Source organism: Empidonax traillii, unplaced genomic scaffold (assembly GCF_003031625.1).
Source record: "Empidonax traillii isolate 1590-97213 ecotype Southwest subspecies unplaced genomic scaffold, ASM303162v1 scaffold55:size2822071, whole genome shotgun sequence".
Taxonomy (NCBI): domain Eukaryota; kingdom Metazoa; phylum Chordata; class Aves; order Passeriformes; family Tyrannidae; genus Empidonax; species Empidonax traillii.
Genome location: NW_020955248.1, coordinates 1,569,739 through 1,592,270, shown reverse-complemented (window position 1 = coordinate 1,592,270; position 22,532 = coordinate 1,569,739). Strand labels below are relative to the sequence as shown.

Sequence of the window (22,532 nt, the reverse complement as noted above, 5' to 3'; positions counted from 1 at the left end):
GTACGGGCTAACCAGGGAGGGTCCAGATGACTGGAAGTTAGCCAGTGTGGCACCCATCTACAAAAAGAGTCGGAATGAGGAAGGTGAATGAAGAATTCCTTCACCAGGAAACTACATGCCTCTCAACCCATCCTTGGTGCCAGAGAAGGTCATGGAGCAGGTCACTGAGTGCCATCATGTGGCATGTGCGGGACAACCAGGGGATCAGGCCCAGCCAGCATGGGTTTAGAAAAGGAAGGTCCTGACTGATCAACCTGATTTCCTTCTGTGAGAAGGTGACCTGCTTAGTGGAAGAGGGAAAGACAGTGGATGTTGTCTACCTAAACTTTATTAAAGCATTTTACACTGTCTCCCACAGCATTCTCCTGGAGAAACTAGTAGCCCACGGTGTGGATATACATACTCTTCGCTGGGTATAAAACCATCTGGATGGCTGAGCCTAAAGAGTTATTCAGTTAGCAGCTGGTCACTACTGGGGTTCCCCAGGGCTCAGTGGTGGGGCCAGCCCTGTTTAACATCTTTATCAGTGACCTGGATGAGGAGATCGAGGGCTCCCTCAGTCAGTTTGCAGATGACACCAAGTTGGATGTGAGTGTTGATCTGCTGGATGGTAGTATGGCCCTATAGAGGGATTTGGAAAGATTGTCTTGATGGGCTGAGGCCAACTGTAGAGGTTCAACAAGATGAAGTGCCAGGTCCTGCACTTGAGTAACAACAACACTGTGCAGTGTTACAGGCTTGGGGAAGAGTGGTTGGAAACCTGCCCAGCAGGAAAAGGATCTGGAGGTGTTTGTCGACAGCCAGCTGAGCATGAGCCAGCAGTGTGCCCAGGTGGACAAGAAGGCCAATGGCATCCTGGTCTGCATTGGAAATAGTGTGGGCCAGTGGGACTAGTGGAGGGATTGTCCCTCTGTGCTTGGCGCTGGTGAGGCTGCATCTCAAGCACTGTGTCTAATTCTGGGCCCCTCACTACAAGAAAAACATTGAGGTGCTGGAGCATGTCCAGAGAAGGGCAAAGAAGTTAATAAAGGGTCTGGAGCACAAATTTTATGAGGAGTTGCTGAGGGAGATGGGGTTGTTCAACCTGGAGAAAAGAAGGCTCAAGGGAGACCTTATTGCTCTCTACAACTACCTGAAGGCAGCTGTGGCAAGGTATAGGTTGGTCTCTTCTCCCAGGTGACAAGTGATAGGCCAAGATGAAATAGCCCCAAATTGCACCAGGAGGAGTTCAGTTTGGGTTCCAGGAAAAATTTTGTCACTGAAAGAGTAGTTAAACACTGGAATAAGCTCCCTAGGAAAGTGCTGGAGTTACAATCTTTGGAAGTGTTCAGAAAACAAGTAGACATGGCACTTTGCAATGGTTTAGTGAGCATGGTAGTACCCAGTCAAAGTTGGACTTGATGATCTTGGAGGTCTTTTCCAAGCTTAATGATTCTATGATTCTATGAAGGAAAACTGAAAAGCTTATGAAGATCTACATGGGGGCAAGATACCCATCAGTTCAACTAGGATCCTTGGCCCATGTAAGATAGCAAATTGCTCATCAGGGGCAAGGGATTCAGTGTCTCTTTTCAAAGTTCATCTTGGAAGATTCTCAAAGTACATGAAACAGCTGGGAAAGCCTTGTACTTCCTTGTCTGGGAAGGTGAGGGATCTTCTTCACCTGTTGTCTCCTGGAGACAACAGAGCAGTCCATGTCTTGAGACAAGTAGTGAAGAAGCTGATGAGAGGAGAGGTTCAGTTCCCATGGCCCTCTCGGCTACAGGCAGGCCCAACTTCTTTGAGCAGCTCTTTCGAGGGGAAATCCAAGCCAGTGGGTGACCCTGTAGCTGGGATTCCTAATTACATTCAGGATGCATAATGCAAGGTTAGGTAACAGTGTAGGACCAGGACAAAGTGGAAGCTTGATGCTTGTTCAGACAGAGATAGGAAAGAATTAGTTTTAGTTGACACTCACAGGTGTGACATAAGTACTAACAACTTCAATATCCTTGAGCCTTGTGGTATAAATACTCTTAGAAGAACTCTTAGAGGAAGTCTAAGAACTCTTAGCACAGGGTGGTATTTTCCCACTGCTGAAAAGTCCAGAAATATGGCAAGAAAGTGGACAGATGGTACAGATGTTGAACACAAAGTCTGATGTAACCAGAACAACTTGTCCTCCTTTGCCTTGCCACCTTTCCTCTGTGATGTGTTGCTTTTTCTTAACCCAGATACATGCATGTAGAGGAAAAAGAAAACCAAAGTCTGTGCTATCTCCATTCTTTATGAGTGGATTGAAGTTTTCTTTTCAGCAAAGGTGCTGATTTGTGGGTTAGTTTTCTGGTCTCATTCATTGCATCTTTGCTGCTAATCAGGCAGTGGTTCCTCTTGAGCAATGGAAGGAATGGGCAGCACGGTTGTGATGTTTTCCACTAATACAGGATGTGGGATGAACTATTCTGCAATCAGCTTAATGTTGTCAAGTAACTGTAGTTTGCCAGAAGGGCAGAGAGGCTTTCGATTTCATGAAAAATATTATAGCAAGAATGGGAAATTGTGTAAGTTCTTTTTGCTGCCATTATCAGAGCTGGAGGAAAGAAAGAGGGGGAGGGGATTTCCCCAGTATTTTTAACCCAATAATGGGGATTTCTTTTTTACACTGCACTGCTGCCACAGTTGTGGCTCTGATCTGACCTTGGAGACTTGAGTCTAAAGCTGGACTGGGTAGCTTAGAATGTAATCTCTGATTAAAACCTGAAGTGAGCACATCATGGAAAAAAATCACACCCTTGTTCAGTCAGGAGGAGGTGTCTTCATCCATTTCTTCATCAGCCCCAGAAGTGACTGGCAGTGATATTGTCCCCTGTACAAAAACTCATATCTACCTCTTCAGGCATTTTCCCCTCCCATCAGAGCTTTTTAGGCCAGAATAAGGCAAATGGACCATATGCCTGCTCAGCCTCAAAGCTGAGTGCTATTTTACACCAAGGTGCAGAGCATGGAAATGCTGGCACAGCCTCCTGCTGGGAGCTGGGAAGGGAAAAGCAAGGTGGTGTGGTTTGGGATGTTACTTGAGCATTGTGGGAAGGATTTTCCATACCATCAGAGCCAATAATAACAGAAAACCAGGTTCAGTTATGAAGACGAGTCTTTGTTGGCCTACGTTCTCCAGACTCATTAATGAGTCTGGAGTCACATTCATGTCCCGAATAGAAAAACTGCTGATCTAGCCTTCCCTGAAGAGGTGGCCTTTACCATTTGTGGGTTTCCTCCAGACCAATTCTAGACCGAGCAGTGGTTATACTGGCTTTGGAGGTCCTTCAGAGAAAGGTAGGAATCAGTGTTTGGGACCTGGCTGGAGAAGGCTGTTTTGCATAGATCCTCATCTTGTCTTTGCCTTAGAGGTGGAGGCTGGGAAGGAGAAGAGGTAGCATTTGCTGCTAGTGTACAGTGGTCAGCTGGAGGGTCTGCCTTCCCACTCCCCTCTGTTGCATCGATAGTATTGCTGTCATGCAGGTCCAGTGGATCAGGAAAGTCAGTGTTCTGCTGGCACAGAGCCTCATCAGGCCGTGAAACTGCTTTGTCCATCACCTTCTCATCCTGTTTCAGAACTGGTGTTGATGAGGTGCCTTCACTTGACCCAGAAATAGCCACGGCCTGCTGGGCTTCACCCTCTGTCTCTCTCATGATGGAGCTGTTTTGGAAGCCTTGGGTTGCCTTGATACAGTGAAAGAAGTTGTGGGGCAACACAGTCATGTCTGCTGCCAGTGTGCAGAGGTCTGGAGAGGGGAGAGCATGGTGAGACTTGCCATCCTTGCTGCCACTGCCCTCCTGCGTGAAAGGCTCGTAGGTGAAGTAGACCTGACAGGGCTCGATTTCAAAGGAGTTGGGAAGGTGGAAGAAGAAGTAGCCTTGGTTGGTGAAGCAGCTGGATACAGAGTGCACACTGGTTTCTGAGGGAGGATCAGGAGTCAGGGTTCCCTTGGAAAGTAGAAACTGGGATTCCTGGTCATTTTTCTGCATTACTTCGAGCACAGAGATCTCCGGGATTGTGCTGTTCACACAGTAGGAAGATGTGGAGAATGGAGAGGAGAGCCATTTCTAAAGGGAAAGAAACACAGGAGAGAGACTGGGACACCCGAAGTATAGTACTCAGCGAGGAACCAAAAGTTTCTTTTCTTGAGTGACCACAACAATCAAGTGATCTGTTCTCTGTCCAAGCACCAGATACCAGAGGCGGTGGGGAGGAAATTTAACATTCATGATGTCTCATCTGCAGGATTTTCAGAGAGACTTTCTGTCCCTTTGAAATCAAGAGTGGATCTTATAAGCCTATGTTTTGAGATTTCTGGAGCAGGGAAGGGAAGATGGAGAGTTAAACCAAAAGGAATTAAAAAAAAGGAGGAGAAAAGCCTTAGAAGACCATTAGATGAAGTGAAGGTGGAAACATGAAAAACAGGACTGAGGTGCATCTCATGCAATCTATTTCTAATACATCTACATGGCCATATGCAGATTTCTCATCTAAAGTGCTCTTCCAGGCCCCTTGTGTCTCATTTCCACATTCATCATGGGGAATATCCTGCAGTGCATCATTGTCCTTAAAAATAAACTGGTTTTGATGACATCCAACTTCATTGCCTTTATGGCCCATAAAGCCAACTTTTCAAGTTCTTTCTGCACAGACAAAGTGTCCTCGGTGCCTGCTGCACACTCCTGTTCCCCTACTCTGCACTCTCTTCTTGTAGTTTAAGCTTTCTAAAGCTTTTTGCACTTAGGCTTTTTCAAAGCTTTGCCGTCTCTGGGCCCTCTGCAGTTTGTTTCCATCTTTCTTAAAGCAAAATGCCCCTTGGGATCACCTCCCACGTCTTGCATCTGACACTCCCTTTAATACTGCACAGAATGGTAATTGTCTCCTTGCAGCTGCCCATACTCACTGTGAGACTAGGGGAAGGGAAAAAGTGAAGCAGAGAAAGAAGGGAAAGAGACAAGAATGCAGAAATTAGCTAAGTGCCATCCACTGTGATGGCATTTCACATTAGGAACAGAGGAAAGGCTCACAGCTAGAAGGAAGGGATCACAGCAGGAAATCTGGGGAAGAGCTGGGCAGCCTAGGGCAGGCAGGGAGACACCAAAATAGGGTGGAAGGAGTTATTGAGAGGTCAGTCTCCCTCCTGCAGTCCCTTGTTTTCTCTCAGGCTGCCCATTACGGGAGCAGGGTGCCGAGGTCTGCATGGTTTGCCGTTTCTCAGTTCTCTAATTAGACGTGCCTCAGCTGAGTGTCAGGTTTTAGAAGGTCAGAAAATAGAAGTCAAGCAGAGAACCCAGCAGCTGGTGCTACAGGCACACATGCCATGTGTGCATGTGTAGGTCTGACCGGCTATCTGTCCTGGCGTGTGCAGCTGGACACTCCTTCCCCTCATGTCTCCCTCCTAACCAAATGGTTCCACCCCCAGTCCAATACCTGAATGTCATCTCCATGAAGCGAAACAAGGGGGGGAAAGAACTTCTCAGGGTCTGGGATGTGAATCTTCAGGATCTTTTTAAACCTTGACAAAACAGAAGGAAAAGAACAAATGAAGCAGGGCCTGATCCTGATCTCTCTGTCACTATGGAGGGGTAGGGAGAGAGCATTGCAGCTCACAGGTAGTAGCCTGGTATGGAGGAGAGGTAAAACAAGAACAAGGCTGAATGCTGTCCTTGCCTTTGAGTGATCTGACATGCAGAAGCTGAGGAATGAGAGGTATAGAGATGAGACAGTTAAAGCTGGCATTGGAAAATACATTGCTCTTGGCCTCTTTCCTAGGGAAGGGCAACTACCACTTCACTGTTTTCTCCCGTGCCTTGACTGGTCACTTTGACCTCTGCACCTGCCCCCTTAGGCCCCTGTTCTGATGACAAACTGAGCAGGTTTCCCTTGTTTCCAAGCTCCAGCTGTTGTGAGCTACCCCTTCTTTGCTTTGCTGCCAACATAATGACTTGGAGGACCATCTGGCCTAAGTATGACCATCACTGGCAAAGCTCTACCACAGGTCTCTGCCCTCTTAGCAGAATGCTGCATGGTATATCTGGGGCACACTGGCTGTGCAAGCCTTCTGAGTGCGTACGTCTTGCATCAGTACGGAGGCCTCTGCTTTACTGGAACCAGTGTGTTGTCGTCCTGGGGCAGCATGAAGTGATCTAACCTGCTCCTATGTTCCTCAGAGAGGTGGGCTGATCCTGTTGTCTCTTTCCTGAAGCTTTGCTCTTAGGAAAGACCCTCCTGACCTCTGGAGGCAATCAGTGTACTCTCTGAAGCATTAGGAGTTGCTAGTTCTTGCATATAAACTACCTTACATCATTGCAGATGCTATTTTTATTCATGCATGTCTAATCCTTCCTTGCTTCTTACCTCAGCGTTATTCTCCATTCAGTTCCCCTAGGTTAATTATACTTTATGGATAAAGGAGGCCTTTTTAACTCTCTCTGTGCTGTACAGCTAGCATTTTCTCACCTTTGTGTTATGGTTCAGGCTAAAACAGTGACCAGTGACATTCTCAGTGTCCATCTTCCTTCAACATGGTCCTCTGTCTTTCCTTACAGAGAAACCATCCAGCCTCTGCTACTTCATCCTTGAAAATATTTCTCCCCGCTCTCTGTCCTGCACATCAGCACCCTGCTTCTTTGCCCCCGACCTGAGATGGGAAAACCTGTAGCTATTTCTAACTGCACCACGCTGACAGGTCACTGTTCCTATTATTGCACGGGGTAACCCTGTGAGACACTTTCCATCCTGAATGAAAGCAGTGTCTGGGTAGAAACACTGGCAAAGAGGTCTTAAAAGCATCATATAGAGGTTTATCAGTGTGTGAGGACTGCACAGACCTGGAAGAAGAATTGTACTCCTCACTCAGGAGTTCTGCCTGCAGACCAAATGTCACCACGTCCTGCCTGAGTTCTTGCTAGAGTGTTTAAATGAGAAGGTAGCGGTACCTAGGCTTGCTTGGTCCTCACTACTGAGAGAGTGCTCAACACAGTGACCTGCTTTTGAAGAGGTAATTTTGATGCATCCCTGTCAGGAAACACCACTCTAAGCCCTGGGCAGCAAATGTGCTGAGGTAGCTGTTTCAAATTTAGCCAGGACATGGCACCAGGTCACAGGAGCATGGAACAATACAACGATGGTGGTGAAACCACATCATCTTGGGTGGTGATATGTCTCCCCAGGCAAATGTCAGCCTCAAAATGTTGGCCTATAAACCATATTTCAAAGTCATCTCTATCTTGACTTCTTACCAAGTGAAAAATAACCCAAATTTTGAGAATATGTACAAGATACAGGAGAGGAACAAAGATGAAAACTTGATTCTCATTTACCATTTCAGGGTCCGTAAGTTAATAAGGAAGGCAGTCCCAATGATCACAAAGAGGAAAGTGCTCACTATAACAGCTTGCAGGGCTGGCCAGGATGTTTCTGCAAGATGAGAAATAACAAGGAAATTGCTGTGAAAATTTAACCAGGATTCTGGAGGTAGAACCTGCAGCCTTTTCATGGCTGTTCAAGGTGATCAAACTGAGCCTTTTTATAATTTTATATACTATTATAGTATATAGAATTATAATATACAGGTCAGATACATGAGTTCTGACATGTTGTGTAGGATGCCTTTGAGCTGATATGGGTTTCAGACCCTAAGCATTGCTTAACAGATAAATTGTGCTGAAGAGCTTGAACCCCCTGTTCATAACAGTGCCACCACTGGGGGTTGCCACAGATAAGGTGCCACAGTCTGCTGTTTGAAGTGTCCATCAACCTGTCTGTCTCCTTGCAAAGGAAAGCAGGCACTCCTAAAACCAGCTAAAGTGGGATTGGAGGCTTGGAACAGCATTATGAGTCAGTGGGGGAGACAGAGTCATAGGGTTCACAGGTCTCTGAGAAGGCAGGAGGATAAAGATGGTTAGGGATCAAGGCGTTGGCTTCTTTCTCCAGAGCGCTGTGTAGGAAAGCTTTAGGAGACTAGGAAGGTTACAACTGTGCACCATAATTTAGTACTTGGACAGTAGCGTTAGGAGAAAGAGACTGAGTTCCCACAGTGCCAGGGCTGCCAGCACTCCTCAAGCTTGTTTGGCATCATCTCAAACTTTTCTTAATCTGTCACTTTCAAACATATCTCCCCAGTGCACCCTTTTTTGGTCTTGCTATTCTTGTGCCTGTTTCCCCTGCCTGCCCCTCATTTCCATCCCTCGTGTCCCTTGGTCTGGGCATGCAGAGCATCTGTGGAGTAGTTTTGAGGGAGAAGAGAAAAATAAAAGAAGGAGGAGACATTTTTAGTACATTCTTTCTTTGCTTGTCCTTGAGATGCTACTCAGATCACTTTGACTCCTCTGCCTCTGGTATCCTGGTTATCTTTGGGTCTTGGTTGCTATGACAACTGGTTGCGGCTGTATCCTATTCACTGACATCACACACTGTCAAAATTTGATTGCCACAGCAACACAGTGCCCTTTCTAAACATAGCTCCTCTGTTTATGTCAGCACCAGGCACAACAGGGAGGGCTTGAGCAGGGGTAGAGTGGGGGCGGCATGAGAAGGAATAACATCTATCTGCTTAATTCGGAAAAAAAAAAATGACAGAGACCACAGCCAGTGACTCACCAAAGGGCACTATCTTTCAAGGCTGGAGGTTCATGCTGTGACTGATGCAAGTCTCAGCAGACTTTTTGAGAGAGACTTAACATACATGTAAGTCTGTTTCTTCCATTCTCCATGAGACTCTGTTTCTCAGGCTCAGGTGTCATTCAGTTCAGGAGCTGAGAACTCCTGATTCAGTTTCACTGTATTTCACTGCATTTCACTGATCAATACCTCCAATGAACTGAGCCATTTTAGGAAGCTGGATGTGTATTCCTAGGTAACATTAGCATTTGGGAAAATGCCAGTCCTGGCCACTGATTTTGCAGGTCAGACATCTGCCCTTACTGCTCTGGGGAAGCAGTCCCTAATTTACACCTTGTGAATTTTACCTGGCTTCTGGAAGTCAGAGGGACTTTGTTGGGGTCAGGGGGTCTTTGCCTTTAAGCGCTGCTGAACTGGTCTGACCTAACTGATTAGGAGGGACAGGTTGTTTCCAACTATTCTGTTGCTCTCTGGCCAACACAGTCCTCCCACCCATTTTCCTTCAGCTTCCCAGACTGTTTTGGCCCTTCTACCTTGTTTTCCCTGAGTTCCCATTTTCCCCTCCAAGGTGGGCTACCTAACTGATCCTCATGGTCAGCATGTGTCCTCCACAGTATCGGCTTGCTCCAGTCACTCCACACGCCTTTGTAGATACTTCTGGCACTTGGCCTTGCACGGACAGCTGCCTCATATTTCGAGTTGGGTGAGAGTCTCTCAAATTTTGCCCACATCTGGTCTTGTTCAATGGGTAAGTTCATGGCCTCCTGGAAGTAGGGAAAATTTACAACATCATCAACACCCTGGTTTAGAGACTCATGTAGGCATCTTTTCCAAAGCCCTCAGAGAAGACCTGTCTCAAATTGCTACACCTTGTGCACTGCTTTTTCACCCTGGAGGAAAATTTTTCTTCACTTTGCTTTTTTTCATCCCTTTCAGGTCTGTCCTGGAACTGTCTAAATTTTTTTGTGACAGCACTGAGTAAAATAGGACCCACATCTGCCTCCTTGTCATCAACAAACACTGGCAGCAGGTAACAGAGACAAAAGGGCGGAGACTGTCATCCGCTTTCCAGCTTCACCAAAACTGGTTTCATCCTGAGGGGAAGCCCAGGAGCAAGTCTTCTGTGACATAAAGAAGACCAGGATTCGTATGGTAACAGGTCCCAGTATCCCACTCTGTACTCACCTCCCAGGACTGACTCATATTTCGGTACCGCACTTGGTATTCCCGCTCCCCATTCAAATAGTGAGAGGAAATATTCAGGCTCCATGTTAAGTTGGAGGTGTTTTCAGTTATGTTAACCAGATGAAGATCTCCTGGAGGCCTCAGCTTTACTGGAAAGAGAGAAGGAGCAGGGCTGATATCTCCATTCTGTCCTTAACATGACAGCATGTCAAGCCCCACGGCAGCAAGGCTGGTGTCTTGGCTGTGCTCACAGACTCCAGCAAGCCACAGGCACATGAGAGAGTTTGTGAATTTCCCTCTCTGTTCTTTCTTTTTCCCCACTATCACTAACTGCAAAAGGCCTGTTGCCTCTGAACTATGTTAAAGACAGTTCCTCCTGTGAGCCTGTGAGAGTGGCCCCTGCAGTCAGTGCAATCAATCCATGTGGCCAAGCATCCTATCTTGTAGGAGTGATCCACATGGCAACTATATGGATAGGAATGGAACATGACTGGGAAGACAGTTGCTTCCCAGATCCTCTTTCAGAGAGCTACAGCCACAGGGGATGGAGTTACATGGACTGTCTAGGCTGATCCTTTTGATTCGTGGCTCCAGCCATGCCTTCTTATGCCTCATCTTGCAGCAGCTCTATTGGACATATTGTTGAGACAGCAAAAAAATGTCCCAAGCAGATGTTTTGGATTAGTGAGGGGAATCTTTTCAGCAAAGACTGGTGCATGCCAAAGCTGGCTTAAAGGAGGGTGGAAGCACACACTTAGTAGGAGGGGCAAAGGAAGAGCAGCAAGCCTCCTTGGAGCACGCATTTTTTGGGAGGGGAGCTGAGCTGTCATTGCCTGTTTGAAGCCAGAACTTCTAGTGCAAAGCACTCTCATTTAACAATGTCCCAGATGGGACAGGACAGGATGGAACTGGCATGACACTGCATGATAAAGGTGCAAGTGGCAGAAGTCAATGGGGCTCACCTGTGTTCATTGTAGCAGGGGACAAACAAAAGACACAAGATTAAAATCATCTGTGGGTATTGCTTAGGGGTGGATGGGGGAGAGAAATTAGCCATCCTCTCATGGGGAGGTTCCAGAGACTGGAAGACAGATGAGTACTCACTATTTGCAAGTGGACTGAAATTTTCTATTCGCACAGGTATAGACTTATTCTCTCCAATCCGGCAATGGACAGACATGGCAAGACGGTCTGACCTGGTGAAGCATTGAGTCTGCAAGGAAAATTAACCATAGTAACAATGAGGCCTCATGAATAAGCATTCAAATTTCAAAGCATTGCCTAAGTATAAGATGTTTAGGAATACTGGAAAATAAATACAGAAGATATTTGTGGCTGAAAGGCATAAATCTCTGTGGTGAGCGAGGAACCAAAGATTTATACTTTCTATAAGATTTATACTATATGTGGTTGGATTTTTTTTTTGTGTACTGGCAAGAAGGGCATAAAATAATGTGATATGCTAGTTTGCTAAGATTCCTATGTGTGCTGACTAAGCAGGAAAAAAAGTTACTCTCTATGAATGACATTTATTGAGAAAAAAATTTTTTACTAAATCATTTTATATTCACTGGTTAAGATTGAAACCACTTTAGCATTAAATGTTACACTTGAAATGCAATGATACTGAAGGGCCACGTGCATCATACAGTATTGAATAAGCAATAGGGAAATTAGCTTGATTAGAAAGAAAAGATTTTGGAACTATTTACCAACCCTGCAATTTGTCTTTGCACATGGTATGCAAATGTAAGAAAGCTTGTCTGTCGTTAGAACTGGTTGTGACTTTATCAATAAGGAGAATTAGCTTATATTTGGGTGGGCATTTTCTGAAATCACAGGGACTGCAGTAACTCTGGGTATGACTGAAGGAAGTACATAATGAGTCTAAATTAAGATTGATTCAAATAAAGAATAATACTTAGAAGGTTGGCATCACCATTAGCTCTACTGATGTGTTGCTGTTGCATCTTGCATTTGACACAGAGTAGTCTAACAGACACAGTCTAACCAGATTTCACGGTAGTTAATGATCTGGAAAATTATACTGACCTCTTAAAGGAAAATGAGATCAAGAGAGGACTTCAGAGCTGGTGGTGATGTCCTCCCTCCTCAGAGGAATGGGTTAGGGCCAAACACGGGTAATTGAGACATAGGACACTGCATATGATCTGTCTGTCCTGCACCTTTTCTGCATGGTCAGGACAGCATGGCCCAGCTCACAATGAAGCCAATCCCTCCTGCAGTGGTACCCACAGGAGTGATGCATGTCAACAACACACAGCACCAAGCCCAACTCCAGAACTGGAGTCAGGGATTAGGTGTGGGGTTTTTATACTGCTCCTGAATGTCACACTGTTTATACACCCAAAATACACATACAAATCTTTCCCACCTTGTCATTAGCTAGGACATCCCAGATGAACTACTCACATTACTATCGTGGCTGAAGGTCTTAATGCATCTTCTCAGTCCTGTCTTGTGTTCTGCCTTGAGTAATTCACAGTCCTTCTTGTCTTTTTCAGGAAAGGGAGATGACATGGGATTGAAGCTAGAGAACAACAATGAGCTGGGGATGTTGTTTTGTATTTAGTCAAACATTATGTAACACTAAGGGGCTCTCAAAGCATTTTGCATCCTGCTATATTTGTTCAATAGGTTGCAGCAAAGATTTAATTCTACTTGCTCTCCCCACTGCACCACTCAAACAAATTTTATGTGCTGGCACATGCAGAGTCAGTGCATCCCAGTTATTTCAGGCCAAAGATAACAGTAGATTTCCAGTTTCAAAGACTTCACAAAAACCTCTTCCTACCCTCGCTGTGTTCTGTTAATATTCAGAGGGCATGCAGAGCCCAAACACATCTGCTGCCCACAACTGCACCCTGCAGCCCCAGAAGACATGCCTTTTTCAGCCCCTCTAGGATTTACAGGTCTCCTTCAAGCCACTGACAGTCCTGCAGGATCTCAGATACTGGGTGAGATGTACCTTCTGGACCAAGTCGCATCCCAGTCAGTGAGGACTGTACATCACACATAAAAGCACCACACCATGGCCTCTTTTCTGCTCTGACATGCAGCTGGACAGCCTAAGCTGAGCTGTGGCATGGGAGGAGACAGGGTGGGAGAGCATCTGAAGGGCTGCAGCTGAAGGGGGATGTGAATGAGGTCCCTGCTCCAGCTGTAAGGTCAGATCAGGCCTGGAACTTGCTGACAGTGGGGAGAGGTGTTGTCCTAGGGTCCTGATCAAGCAATGGCACAGTTATAAATCCAGCCCAAATTCCAGCCCCAGTCTCCATGATTCACACCCCTGGAGTAACAGAACTGTTTTAGCTTTCTAGATCTGTGCACCAAGCCACAGGATACACTTGCCCATCTAACCCCATTGGAGGTCTTTCTATGACAGTCACAAGTAACCCACTCACTGGCAAAATCACACTGAGCCTCTCCTGACGACAGGCACCCAGGGAAGTCCTGGGGTAGGCTGGTAAGCCTCTTGGCTAGATGTCCTATTTGGGAACGACAGGGACTCAGCCAGCCTCCATTGCGGTACTGGCCACACAGCTCCCCTCTGCTGGGAGGCATATGACAGAGGAAAACATGAACTGAGAGAGGTGAAAGGGCCAGGGCAGAGAAGGGGGACAATATTTTCCTTCATTTGTTCTTACTCAGGGCACAACATTGCAGCTATTCCTGGCAATGGGCAAATGGCCTCTGTATAACTTCAAATCCACCCTTCTCCAACCCCATCTCTATACATTCTCTTTTTCCGCTGAAAATGTCTTTCAGTCCAGACGATGGCTAACAAGGAAGAGGGATTTTTTTAAAATAAAGCACAGATAGAGCCATGGAGCCAGAAGATGGGTTGTGCCAGACAGTTTGTGACTGTCAGATGGCAAACACTGAGCAGCGCCTGCCAGCCTCTTAGCCCGCATGGGTTAGAGACAGAATACAAGACAAAGCACCTCAACTTGGTGACTCCACTACACCTGGCCCAGAGTGGGGGAGCCTACATTTTTATTAAGTGGCACTGGCTTTCCTCAGCCTCTCTAATCACCTACCTGTCACAAAAACCTTGATTTGATAAAATCTCCAGCTGACACGGTGCTTCAGCCAGGTCCCTGCCTGGGTACCAGTCACAGAAGAGAGCTGCCCTTGAGTCATACCAACAAGTTAGGCTGGAGGTGCCTGCCAGCAAAGAAGAGATGGACAGCAATGTGGCTCAGTTAGCTTGGCATTAGCCGTCACCCCGAACAATTCTGCCCCACCCCAAACTACAAACTGACTCCTCTGCTGGATAACTCCAATAAAAAAGAAAGGCACAGCCATTCACTTCTCTGTGTCCTTGGAGGCTGATGTGCTCATGAGAGAACTGTAACTCTTGCAGCCTCCTCTGGCTGTAAGTTACAACAAGAACTTTGCACAGCAACACACCATGGTATACACATGCCTCCGGCTTAGTCCCCTCCCTGCCCACCCAGCTGGCACAGGTGAAAGGAATCACTTCTTACCTTGTGCTGAGTCTGATGCCCACAAGGGAGGCAAGAGGCTGAACAGGCAGAGGTGAGACAGAAGCAGCAATGAGGGCTTCATCTGTACTGGTGACACACTGAAAGAGAGAAGACACCCCCACAGCATAGCTCAGCAACGTAAGTAAGATATCAAGAAGTCATCTCGCAGGAGGCACACACTGTCCTAGGGCAGGGCTCAAAGCCACTGCCAGTCTTCTAGGCTCAGAAACCCATATTCCTTCCACTCTGGAGTCTGTGCTCTTCCCTCAGCACCTCACTGTTTTCCTGCCTTGGGTGCTTTTCTCAGCAGTGAAACTGTTCGCAGGGCATCACAGATAGGCTGTTTGCAGGAACCATGCCTTCTGAAAACGCGTGAGTGAGTGCACAGCAGTCCGTGTGTGTTGTTTCAGGCTGCTTGCTGACTCAGGTAGAGAGTGCTGCCTTGGTTGCGCACGTCTTGTGCTTTGAAGAGCTTCTTTTTTTGGTAAGCCCTAAGGCTGAAATAACTAGGTGCTTGCTGAGTAAGAGGGGTCTCTGAATGTAACTCACAAAAGTTAGCTGCAGAGCCTATGGCTTAGGAGGCAGATTTTGCATAGCATGTTTGGGATGGGAGGGAAATCAGGGAGAAGAAAGAGTTTGCCAGGTTCTAGAAATACAAGGTTTTACCATATCAAAAAATATTACATAGTCATACGTGAACTATGCACCATCCTCACCAAGTAGACCTTGCTCTGCCTTGGAAGGAGTCATGCTTTCAGGCATATCAGAAAATCTGGGCTTTGTAATAAGGAAACTCTGCAGCACCCCTCATGCACCCCTGGCACCCAGGGAGCCACCTTGTCATACAAAGCCTGTATGGGCATGCTCCATAGTAGATAGGCTGGGCTTATGGTCATCTCATCTAAAGCCTCTCTCTCTCCCCATCCACCTGGACACCTGTATCTGGAGATCTGCCTCTGCCCACAGGAGAAGAAACTATTCTCACCTCTCACCAAGCCTGGAGCCCAAGCAGACCTGAGAAAACAAGTTGGAGTCCCACTGGACCTTACTGGGACTGCCAGAGGAGCGGGAAGAGAGGGTTTAAAAATACCAATTCCCGTTGTGATGAAAGATTAGGTTCAGAGGAAGACAAACATGATGACAATACATGAGCAGACAAAGGGGAGAGAAAGAGAGAGAAAGCGGGTGGCGTGGTTGTGAGATGTGGGGTATGATTTGAGAAGATTGCGGAGAGACGGGGAGATAAATACGTGCTCAGCCCTCCCCAACGGCGAGATTCAGTTTGTCAGACTGAAACTCCTTCTAAGATGCTTTTCAGATCAGCCACCCCCATGTGGGAGAGAGCTGGCATTGCCCCCTTTACCTTCCAGTTCTAGTCACCAAGTGGTCCAGATGAAGGGAGTCGCTGATGTTGTGAGGTTGGATGGAAGCAGATGCTGAATGTCAATGGGAATGGTGAGGGGAAAAGGGGAGAGGGATAAAAAGGTGGATATCCAATCTCAGTGCATGTCCACAAGAGGAGAGGTGCCTCCAGCCCAGCAGTTCTGCTCCAAAGCTCTTCCTCTCATATGTGCATGGTCTCTCTCTGTCTTCTCCCTCTCACCTTTGCACAGGAAGCTGCCGCTTGCTTGCCTTGTCAGACTGAGACAAGGCCCTGAAGTATCGAAAAGGCTAGCGAGGCCAAGAATAAAAAGCCCCAAACCACGTCCTACTTCCTGCTGGTAAAGCAATAGGTGCAGAAACAAGGGTGGAGGGGTCAGGTGTTAGCTTGCAGTGCTCAGATATACTAAGACCAGTTTCAAACCATTGCTGTGAGGCAAAGAGTGAGGGAAAGGACCTATCCTCTTGGGACACTGGCAAGAGACCCATAGCTTCCTCTTTCAGATACCCAAACTGCTCACTCATATTGCTCTCAGGGTCTGCACAAACTTACAGATTGCTTTGAAACTGGGGACGGGAGTCTGTGTACAGTGGAAATACCACAGACCACTTTGTGAAAAATAACTCGAGTTGTTGACCTAAGCAACACCAGAATGAAACCAGATTCCACATCATTGTCCCAGTTTCAGAGGATCCATCCTGAGTCAGAGTAGGAGCGGAATAACGGCAGTGCTGAGTGCGAACAAGTTTGAGGCACACCCTCACATTTGGAGATGGTGTGACACCACAAGAACACCCATCCCACAGCTTCCCTACCCAGCCAAGCACCCCTCTCTCTCCAAAGAAGGAAGAATTGCCCCCTCCCACCCAAGTAGCTGCAGTGCCTTTTCAGCATGGCTTGTCCATTCAGTAGACCCGACAAGGATGCAAAAAATATTTTCCACCTTCCAAAGCTTCATGTGCCCTCACCTTTGCAGACAGACAACCCCCTATTTTGCCTTCACATCCCAAGTCAAGATAGACACACAAATGCAAACCTACAGTCTGATAGCTACCTGGTTCGCAGATAGGTATGGACCTGCCCACGTGTCCCCACACCCCTCTCTTTTTTCCATACATGAATACAATTCTCTGAAGTGCAGCATATCACATTTCCTGTCTGGTCTGGGTTGCACGAAGATGGCCGCTGGTGTGGGGCCAGTTGATGAGAATCAGCTCTTACATATGCAGTGGTCACCACTCTGTGCTCCTCACCTTTATCTCCCAGAGCAGCTCAAGGCCCAAGCTCAGGTCTGGCAAGAAGGTTTTGCTGACCAGAAGTTCAGGAGGCTAATGTTAAGCCTCCAGGCAGTTTCTTTTTGAAGACTATATAAACCTGGAGGATGGAACCTCCTTTAACAACAAAGGGATCTTACATTCAGGTAGTGGAAAAAGAGTATGGGAGGAGGATGAGTTTTTAGCCACAAGAAACCCAACCCAGAGACTGACCTCAAAAAGAAATAGCGTTGCAGCAAAAGAGAAGTTTGAACACATGAGCAGAGCCGTTTTGCAGGAGGTTATAAGAGTGGATCCTCATGGCCGTTTCTGGGAAAGCATTGCAGTTAATCCAGCACCAAGCCCTCACTTAGCCAGCGGTATTGGAGTGCAAAACCTTTTCCTTCACCACATACCACAAGGACCAAGAGTCTGAGAGGTGTCATCTGGATGCTCTTGCTAATCATCTGCAGACCCTTGCCATGGCCAATCTTTGGGAAGACAACTAGGGAATCAGAACCACCCAGCCTCTGCTGAAGAGGAGCAGGGGAAAGGATGGGCTGCGTACTCTCCTACTCTGGTAATCACTGCCTGTGTGTGTTGGACCTTGGAGGCTCTACCAGGGTGGAGCAGTGATGGCATGGATCACCAGGCCACTGCCCACCTTTCCCAGGAACTCTTAAAATGAATGTAGCTTATTCTGGCACAAAGCCCTAAACTGAAACAATAAAGTGTTCTGCAAGTTCTTGGTATCACCAGTGTTGCAACTGCAAAGGAGCATTCATGTTAACCATAAATTTTCCTGTTTATCCTTCAGACTGGAGTTATCTGCAGCTTCCTTAACATCAGAAATCACTTTGGGAAAGCAAGACCACAAAGCACCCGCTTTTATTGCTCAGCTTATCAAGGAGAAAACTCCACTGATTTTTTTTTTTTTTTTTTAGGGTACAAGAATCAGATTAGGTTTGTTGTGCACTGTGGTACTCGAAATAGTGGAAGAGGAAAACTTACAATGTTGTTAGTTCCTATAGAAGATTAGAGGTTTCAGCAGTGGAAACAAGGATTTATCTGTTCAGCCACTCACTGGAGACTGGTTTTTATAGATCCATGTCTTTATGATAGATGCTTATGCAGATTTTCTGCTTTCTAGTAAGAGCTGATGTCACATTGAAGACTTGTCCAATGAGGCTCCCAATGGAGAGCCAGAACTCCTCTATTCAGCCACCCTTGCTTAACAGTAGTAATGGGTATACCTCTTTCTCAAGGGCAGCTGGAACTGGCTTTTCCAAAATTGTGAAAGGAGAAGGTATGGTCCAATGGATCAGCTAGTAGACAGCCAAATCCCAGTGTGTGGAGACACAAAGTGCCTCAGCATATTTTAATTGGAAACACAGTTTACAAGGTATTAAAGCAACAACTCTGTGGCATAAATAATGGTATTAAGTCCAGACCCCATTCGGCACACATAAATACGCTTGTTGTCAGCACAGTTTTTGGACTTGATTGCCCAGGATGTTGTGCTACTCAGAATTTCGCACTTTTTATCTCCTTTACACCAATATTGTTAGGAATTGTGCCATTTGTAATGTGAGAAGCCAAACAAAACCACACTATCAGCAACACATATGAGGTGTTCTTGTTATTACCTTCCTGTCCTCATAATGGTGACTGAGACGGGCAAACTCCATAGTCAGCATTGTTGTTCAGTGTTAAAGTGACAGGTAAAAATGCGGTGATGGAGGTTTGGTTAAACGTGTTGTTTGGGCCAGGTCGGTGTTTCAGGGGCAATGTAAGTTTAAAAAATATTCAAGACTGAGGCATGTGCTTACGCACATTTTTTTTACACAAGCTTATTTTTTTCCCCTCACACTGCTTTCATTGGAGAAGAGCAGTGCTGCTGAAACTGCTCGTTTTCAGTTGCGTGTCCACTGAGACTCTGCACAAAATGGCAGAGGTGAAGAGGAAAACAGAGACGGTGAAGAAGCGTGAAGTGCAAAAGTATCGTGTGGTGTCAAACTACCCCACAATTCATCAGTTCCGCAGGTGTCATTAGGCTGGGCAAATCCCTTCCCTTTGCTGGTTCTCAGCTGGAACCAGAGTGCCAGGCTAACTGGGATGCCTTGCCTGTGGTTTGTAAACCGCCCAGCTCACCAGGAGTGAGCTCAGTGGAGGGCTCAGTAGATCCACCCCGGTGTCCTGTCCACAGGGCCCTCTGAAGTGAAGCAGTGGAAAGCGTATAGAACCAGCAGGAGTTGAAGGGATGAGGGCAGAGGTGCCCTGATGGACACTAAAGTTCGCTTCCTGACAGGATACACTGTGAAGATCTCTAGATGCTCTGTAAGATATTTTTGGTACTTTCCAAATAATGTTGTTCTAACTATAACCTTTACATTGAATTTCCTGCCAATCGTATATGCACGCTTCTCAAAACTCTGCCATTGTTCTTCACCTGCAGTTATTTTCCCCTTAAATTGCGGTTCTACTCTGAAAAAAGTCTGTAAAAATGGCCTTGCAGGAAACCACTGTTTGGTGTACAAGTGAGCTCTTTATTGAATTTGTTCACATTACCAATCTAAAAGAGGCTTTGCTTTGTATCAAAATGGCAAACTTGATCCGACGTGGAAGAGTTTTTTTCCTCCTGCTCCATCATCCCTAGGGATATTGCTGCTACAGGTTAAACAATGCCCTCAGGTTAATCTCCATCACTGTGTTTAAGTGGAGGGGCATTTAAGCAATGGAGTTTAAGTTCTGGAACTGGGTACCACAACAAAGTAATGATGCTGGGTAGCAAGTACTGAGCCTAACCATGCAGTGAGTGATATTCCTGCACTTCTTCGCTTTCAGATTCTGCCGTACAGAGGGTGTCCTGATAGATCTGGCAGATAAAAGCAGTAGGCATCAAATATACACATGAACACACAAAATGTTCAAAAGTAGGAATTCCCTAGCCCTGTAGGCTATAGAAGAACATGGATAAAAGTGGTAGGAAGCTGAGGCATTCACAGGCACTCTCATATGAGGCAAGTCTGGGGCCACAGGTGGGAGGAGATGGAGGAGGTGTTCACTTTCACTCCTTGACAGTGATGGCCACAGGCCCAGAGAAGTGGGGAAACAAGGGTGGGAGGGAAAGCATGCTACTTTCAAGCTGTTTCACTCTTAACTTGCCTGGCTATGAAAATGCTGCCACGAACTCATGAGCAGGGGCATGGGACAGTCACAAGATGCCCCTTCCCAGGACCTGAGCCCTGGCTCCACGTAGTGTTTGGGTTGAACTAGACAGTGCCAGGACTTCAGTCAGAGAGGCTGAAGCCCAGCAGCAGAGTCAAGCCTTAAGAAAGCTCCTAATAGCCTCCCTGATGAATGCTTGTGGTGCCACAAGGGCTGCTTAGACCCAGAGTCCCTCCCTAGACATACTCAATGCCTGGACTGTCACCCCGGGCTTGTCACTCTGTGTCTCTCAGTACCCTTAAGCATAGCAACATGAAGGCCAGTACCTACACCCTTGTCTGAACCTGTGGTTGTGGTGCATGAGGCACAGCAGGCATTTGAGCCACAGCAGTGTGGCAAGTGATCTCTGTCAGACTAATCCTGGTGCCTGTGTATATGCAGATGGTCTTATCCTGGCACACCTGTCATGGAAAACTCAGCAGTGTGAACTGGAAGGAAGGTGGCATAGCCATGGAATGATCAATGTGTACGTACAGCTCTGACGTCCTCTCTGCACCTCAATTTCCGCAGCAGAGAGGTATAAAGGACATCCTCCCATCTTCTTCAAAAACAAATTCACAGGACGGGCACCAGGTCCTGCATGACACCCAGGTGTCCACTGCCTGGGTGTGTAGGGCCATTATTGACTTCTAGTATTAAAACATGCCTATGCAAACTCTTGAGGGTTCTCCTGGCATTGAATGTTAATGATGCTAGAGTGCCTACAGAACTTTCTCACAGGCCTGTATTAAAGAGGGAGGGCCTGTGCAAGTTATATGTTCTACAGGAAGGCAGCACTGGACTCAGAGAACAGCCTTACACCAAATCTATAACCAAGCAAGGTAATGAGCTGAATGCTGCCTGATTTGCTATTCAGCATCAGCGACTGCTCTCATCCTTGAGGGAAATCATTACCTTGTTACCTGGGCAGTCTTGAAGAGATAAAGCCCTGCTCTGTTTTTCAGCCTGCCAATGTGTTACCTCTCTCTCTATTTAAAGTTAGAGGGTACATATATTTGACAAGCCTAATATGAAGCAATGATGGCTTCCAGACCTAATAAATTGAGAAGAATTCAGAGTTTTATTGTACATTCAAAATTGCTTGGAGGCGAGACACGAAACTGTAAGGAGATTCTTGAGAATAAACCCTCAGGTACTTTGATTAGCGAGGCTTGGTTCCAATTTAATCACATTTCCCTTCCTTCTCTAGAGGAAAAAATCATTACAACCACCACCCCCATTCTGCTCAGAGCTCTCCTTGCTCCTCCATTTCCTTCATCTCTTTGCCTGAGCAGTTTCTAGAAAGGGAGTTAATTAGATTGTTGATTTTGTTTTAAAATATGCTTGATGATGTCATGCTTTTCCAAAGGCCAACCTCCTGCTCCCCCTTAAGCCCTTACAAGGGTTACTGATTTGTGACTGCGGCAATTACTAACTTCATGTCATTAAAATGCTTGTACAGAAATTACTTGTTTGGAGACAGCTTTCTGTCTCCTTACAGCTCGCTGCTCAGGAATTGCGTTCCTGTCTCTCCCCTGGGCTCAAGTCAGGAGAGCCATTTTTCCTCTGCTCTGTGGTTTCCAGGTTCAGGTCTCCCCCCATTTGCCCTCCAGTGTTGCTGCTCCCACCTTGGAAGGCAGAAGGTATGATGAGAAAGGCACAATCAGTGTGCCTGGATGTAAGGAGTAGAAGGGAAGGGTGATGTTCAGGTCCACCACCTGATCCAAAGACTTGAGGTCACTTCACTCCCCCAGGTGATGTACCACCTTGTGAAACAGCCCAACCCAAGGGGCTCCTCAACCCTCTTGAGAGACCACCTCTGACAGGGTTTCAGCTGTGGGCTTGCTACTAAGGACTTTTCCTCCTAAGGAGCCTACTCTGAGGTGAACCATCTGTATCACAGCAACAGCAACTCTGTAGCTTGATGAGGCTTTTGGGTATGGCTGCACACAAGTGAAAAGTCCATTTTTTTTGGCTATAGGTAGGCAAGACTGTTTGTTAGTGGAGATTACTGGCCAGATCCTGGTGAACACTATAAAACCATCACTTGAAAAAAAAAAAAAACAAGCAGTGTGGACATTACTATTTTCACCGTTATGGTCTCTGAGGAACCTGTAGTTTCTCCTTGAGAGATGCAACACAGAGCTCTGTACGTGTTGTACCTGTCAGGTTTGTCGCCATAGCACAAAGACACATCTCACCACATCTGCCCCATTGGCTGCGCCTGTATTTGGGAAATGGGATGTAGAGGTCTCAGGGGAAATGGGACTTGGTTCCCTGGTAGAAAGATTTGCAGGGTGTCAGTTTCCCCTTCCTCTGTTCCTGACTGACATGCATGGGCAGAAGGGGAATCTCCT

At 46.6% G+C, this 22,532-nt stretch overlaps 1 protein-coding gene and 1 long non-coding RNA gene across 5 annotated transcripts in view; one reads left to right on the top strand and one right to left on the bottom strand.

Annotated features, from left to right (window-relative positions):
• Positions 1 to 3,174: 3,174 nt before the first annotated feature.
• IL2RB (interleukin 2 receptor subunit beta) overlaps positions 3,175 to 22,532 on the bottom strand; it is a 33,194-nt gene continuing 13,836 nt past the window's right edge. The window contains exons 1-10 of one of the 4 annotated variants that reach the window (XM_027879492.1): positions 15,698 to 15,911; positions 14,335 to 14,432; positions 13,885 to 14,011; positions 12,257 to 12,392; positions 10,928 to 11,036; positions 9,824 to 9,972; positions 9,216 to 9,402; positions 7,339 to 7,435; positions 5,447 to 5,531; positions 3,175 to 4,083 (exon numbers count right to left, since the gene is read on the bottom strand). In XM_027879492.1, the coding sequence (XP_027735293.1) occupies positions 3,265 to 4,083; positions 5,447 to 5,531; positions 7,339 to 7,435; positions 9,216 to 9,402; positions 9,824 to 9,972; positions 10,928 to 11,036; positions 12,257 to 12,392; positions 13,885 to 14,011; positions 14,335 to 14,416 (1,791 nt within the window). In that variant the 5' untranslated portion in view covers positions 14,417 to 14,432; positions 15,698 to 15,911 and the 3' untranslated portion in view covers positions 3,175 to 3,264. Of the gene's footprint in view, positions 4,084 to 5,446; positions 5,532 to 7,338; positions 7,436 to 9,215; positions 9,403 to 9,823; positions 9,973 to 10,927; positions 11,037 to 12,256; positions 12,393 to 13,884; positions 14,012 to 14,334; positions 14,681 to 15,697; positions 15,912 to 22,532 lie in introns of those variants that run through there. The other 3 variants (XM_027879493.1, XM_027879490.1, XM_027879491.1) reach the window with 3 other exon arrangements.
• Positions 8,518 to 11,071, top strand: LOC114055417. Its single transcript, XR_003570716.1, has 3 exons — positions 8,518 to 8,704; positions 9,575 to 9,668; positions 10,964 to 11,071. It is a non-coding gene; the product is annotated as an uncharacterized LOC114055417 (long non-coding RNA).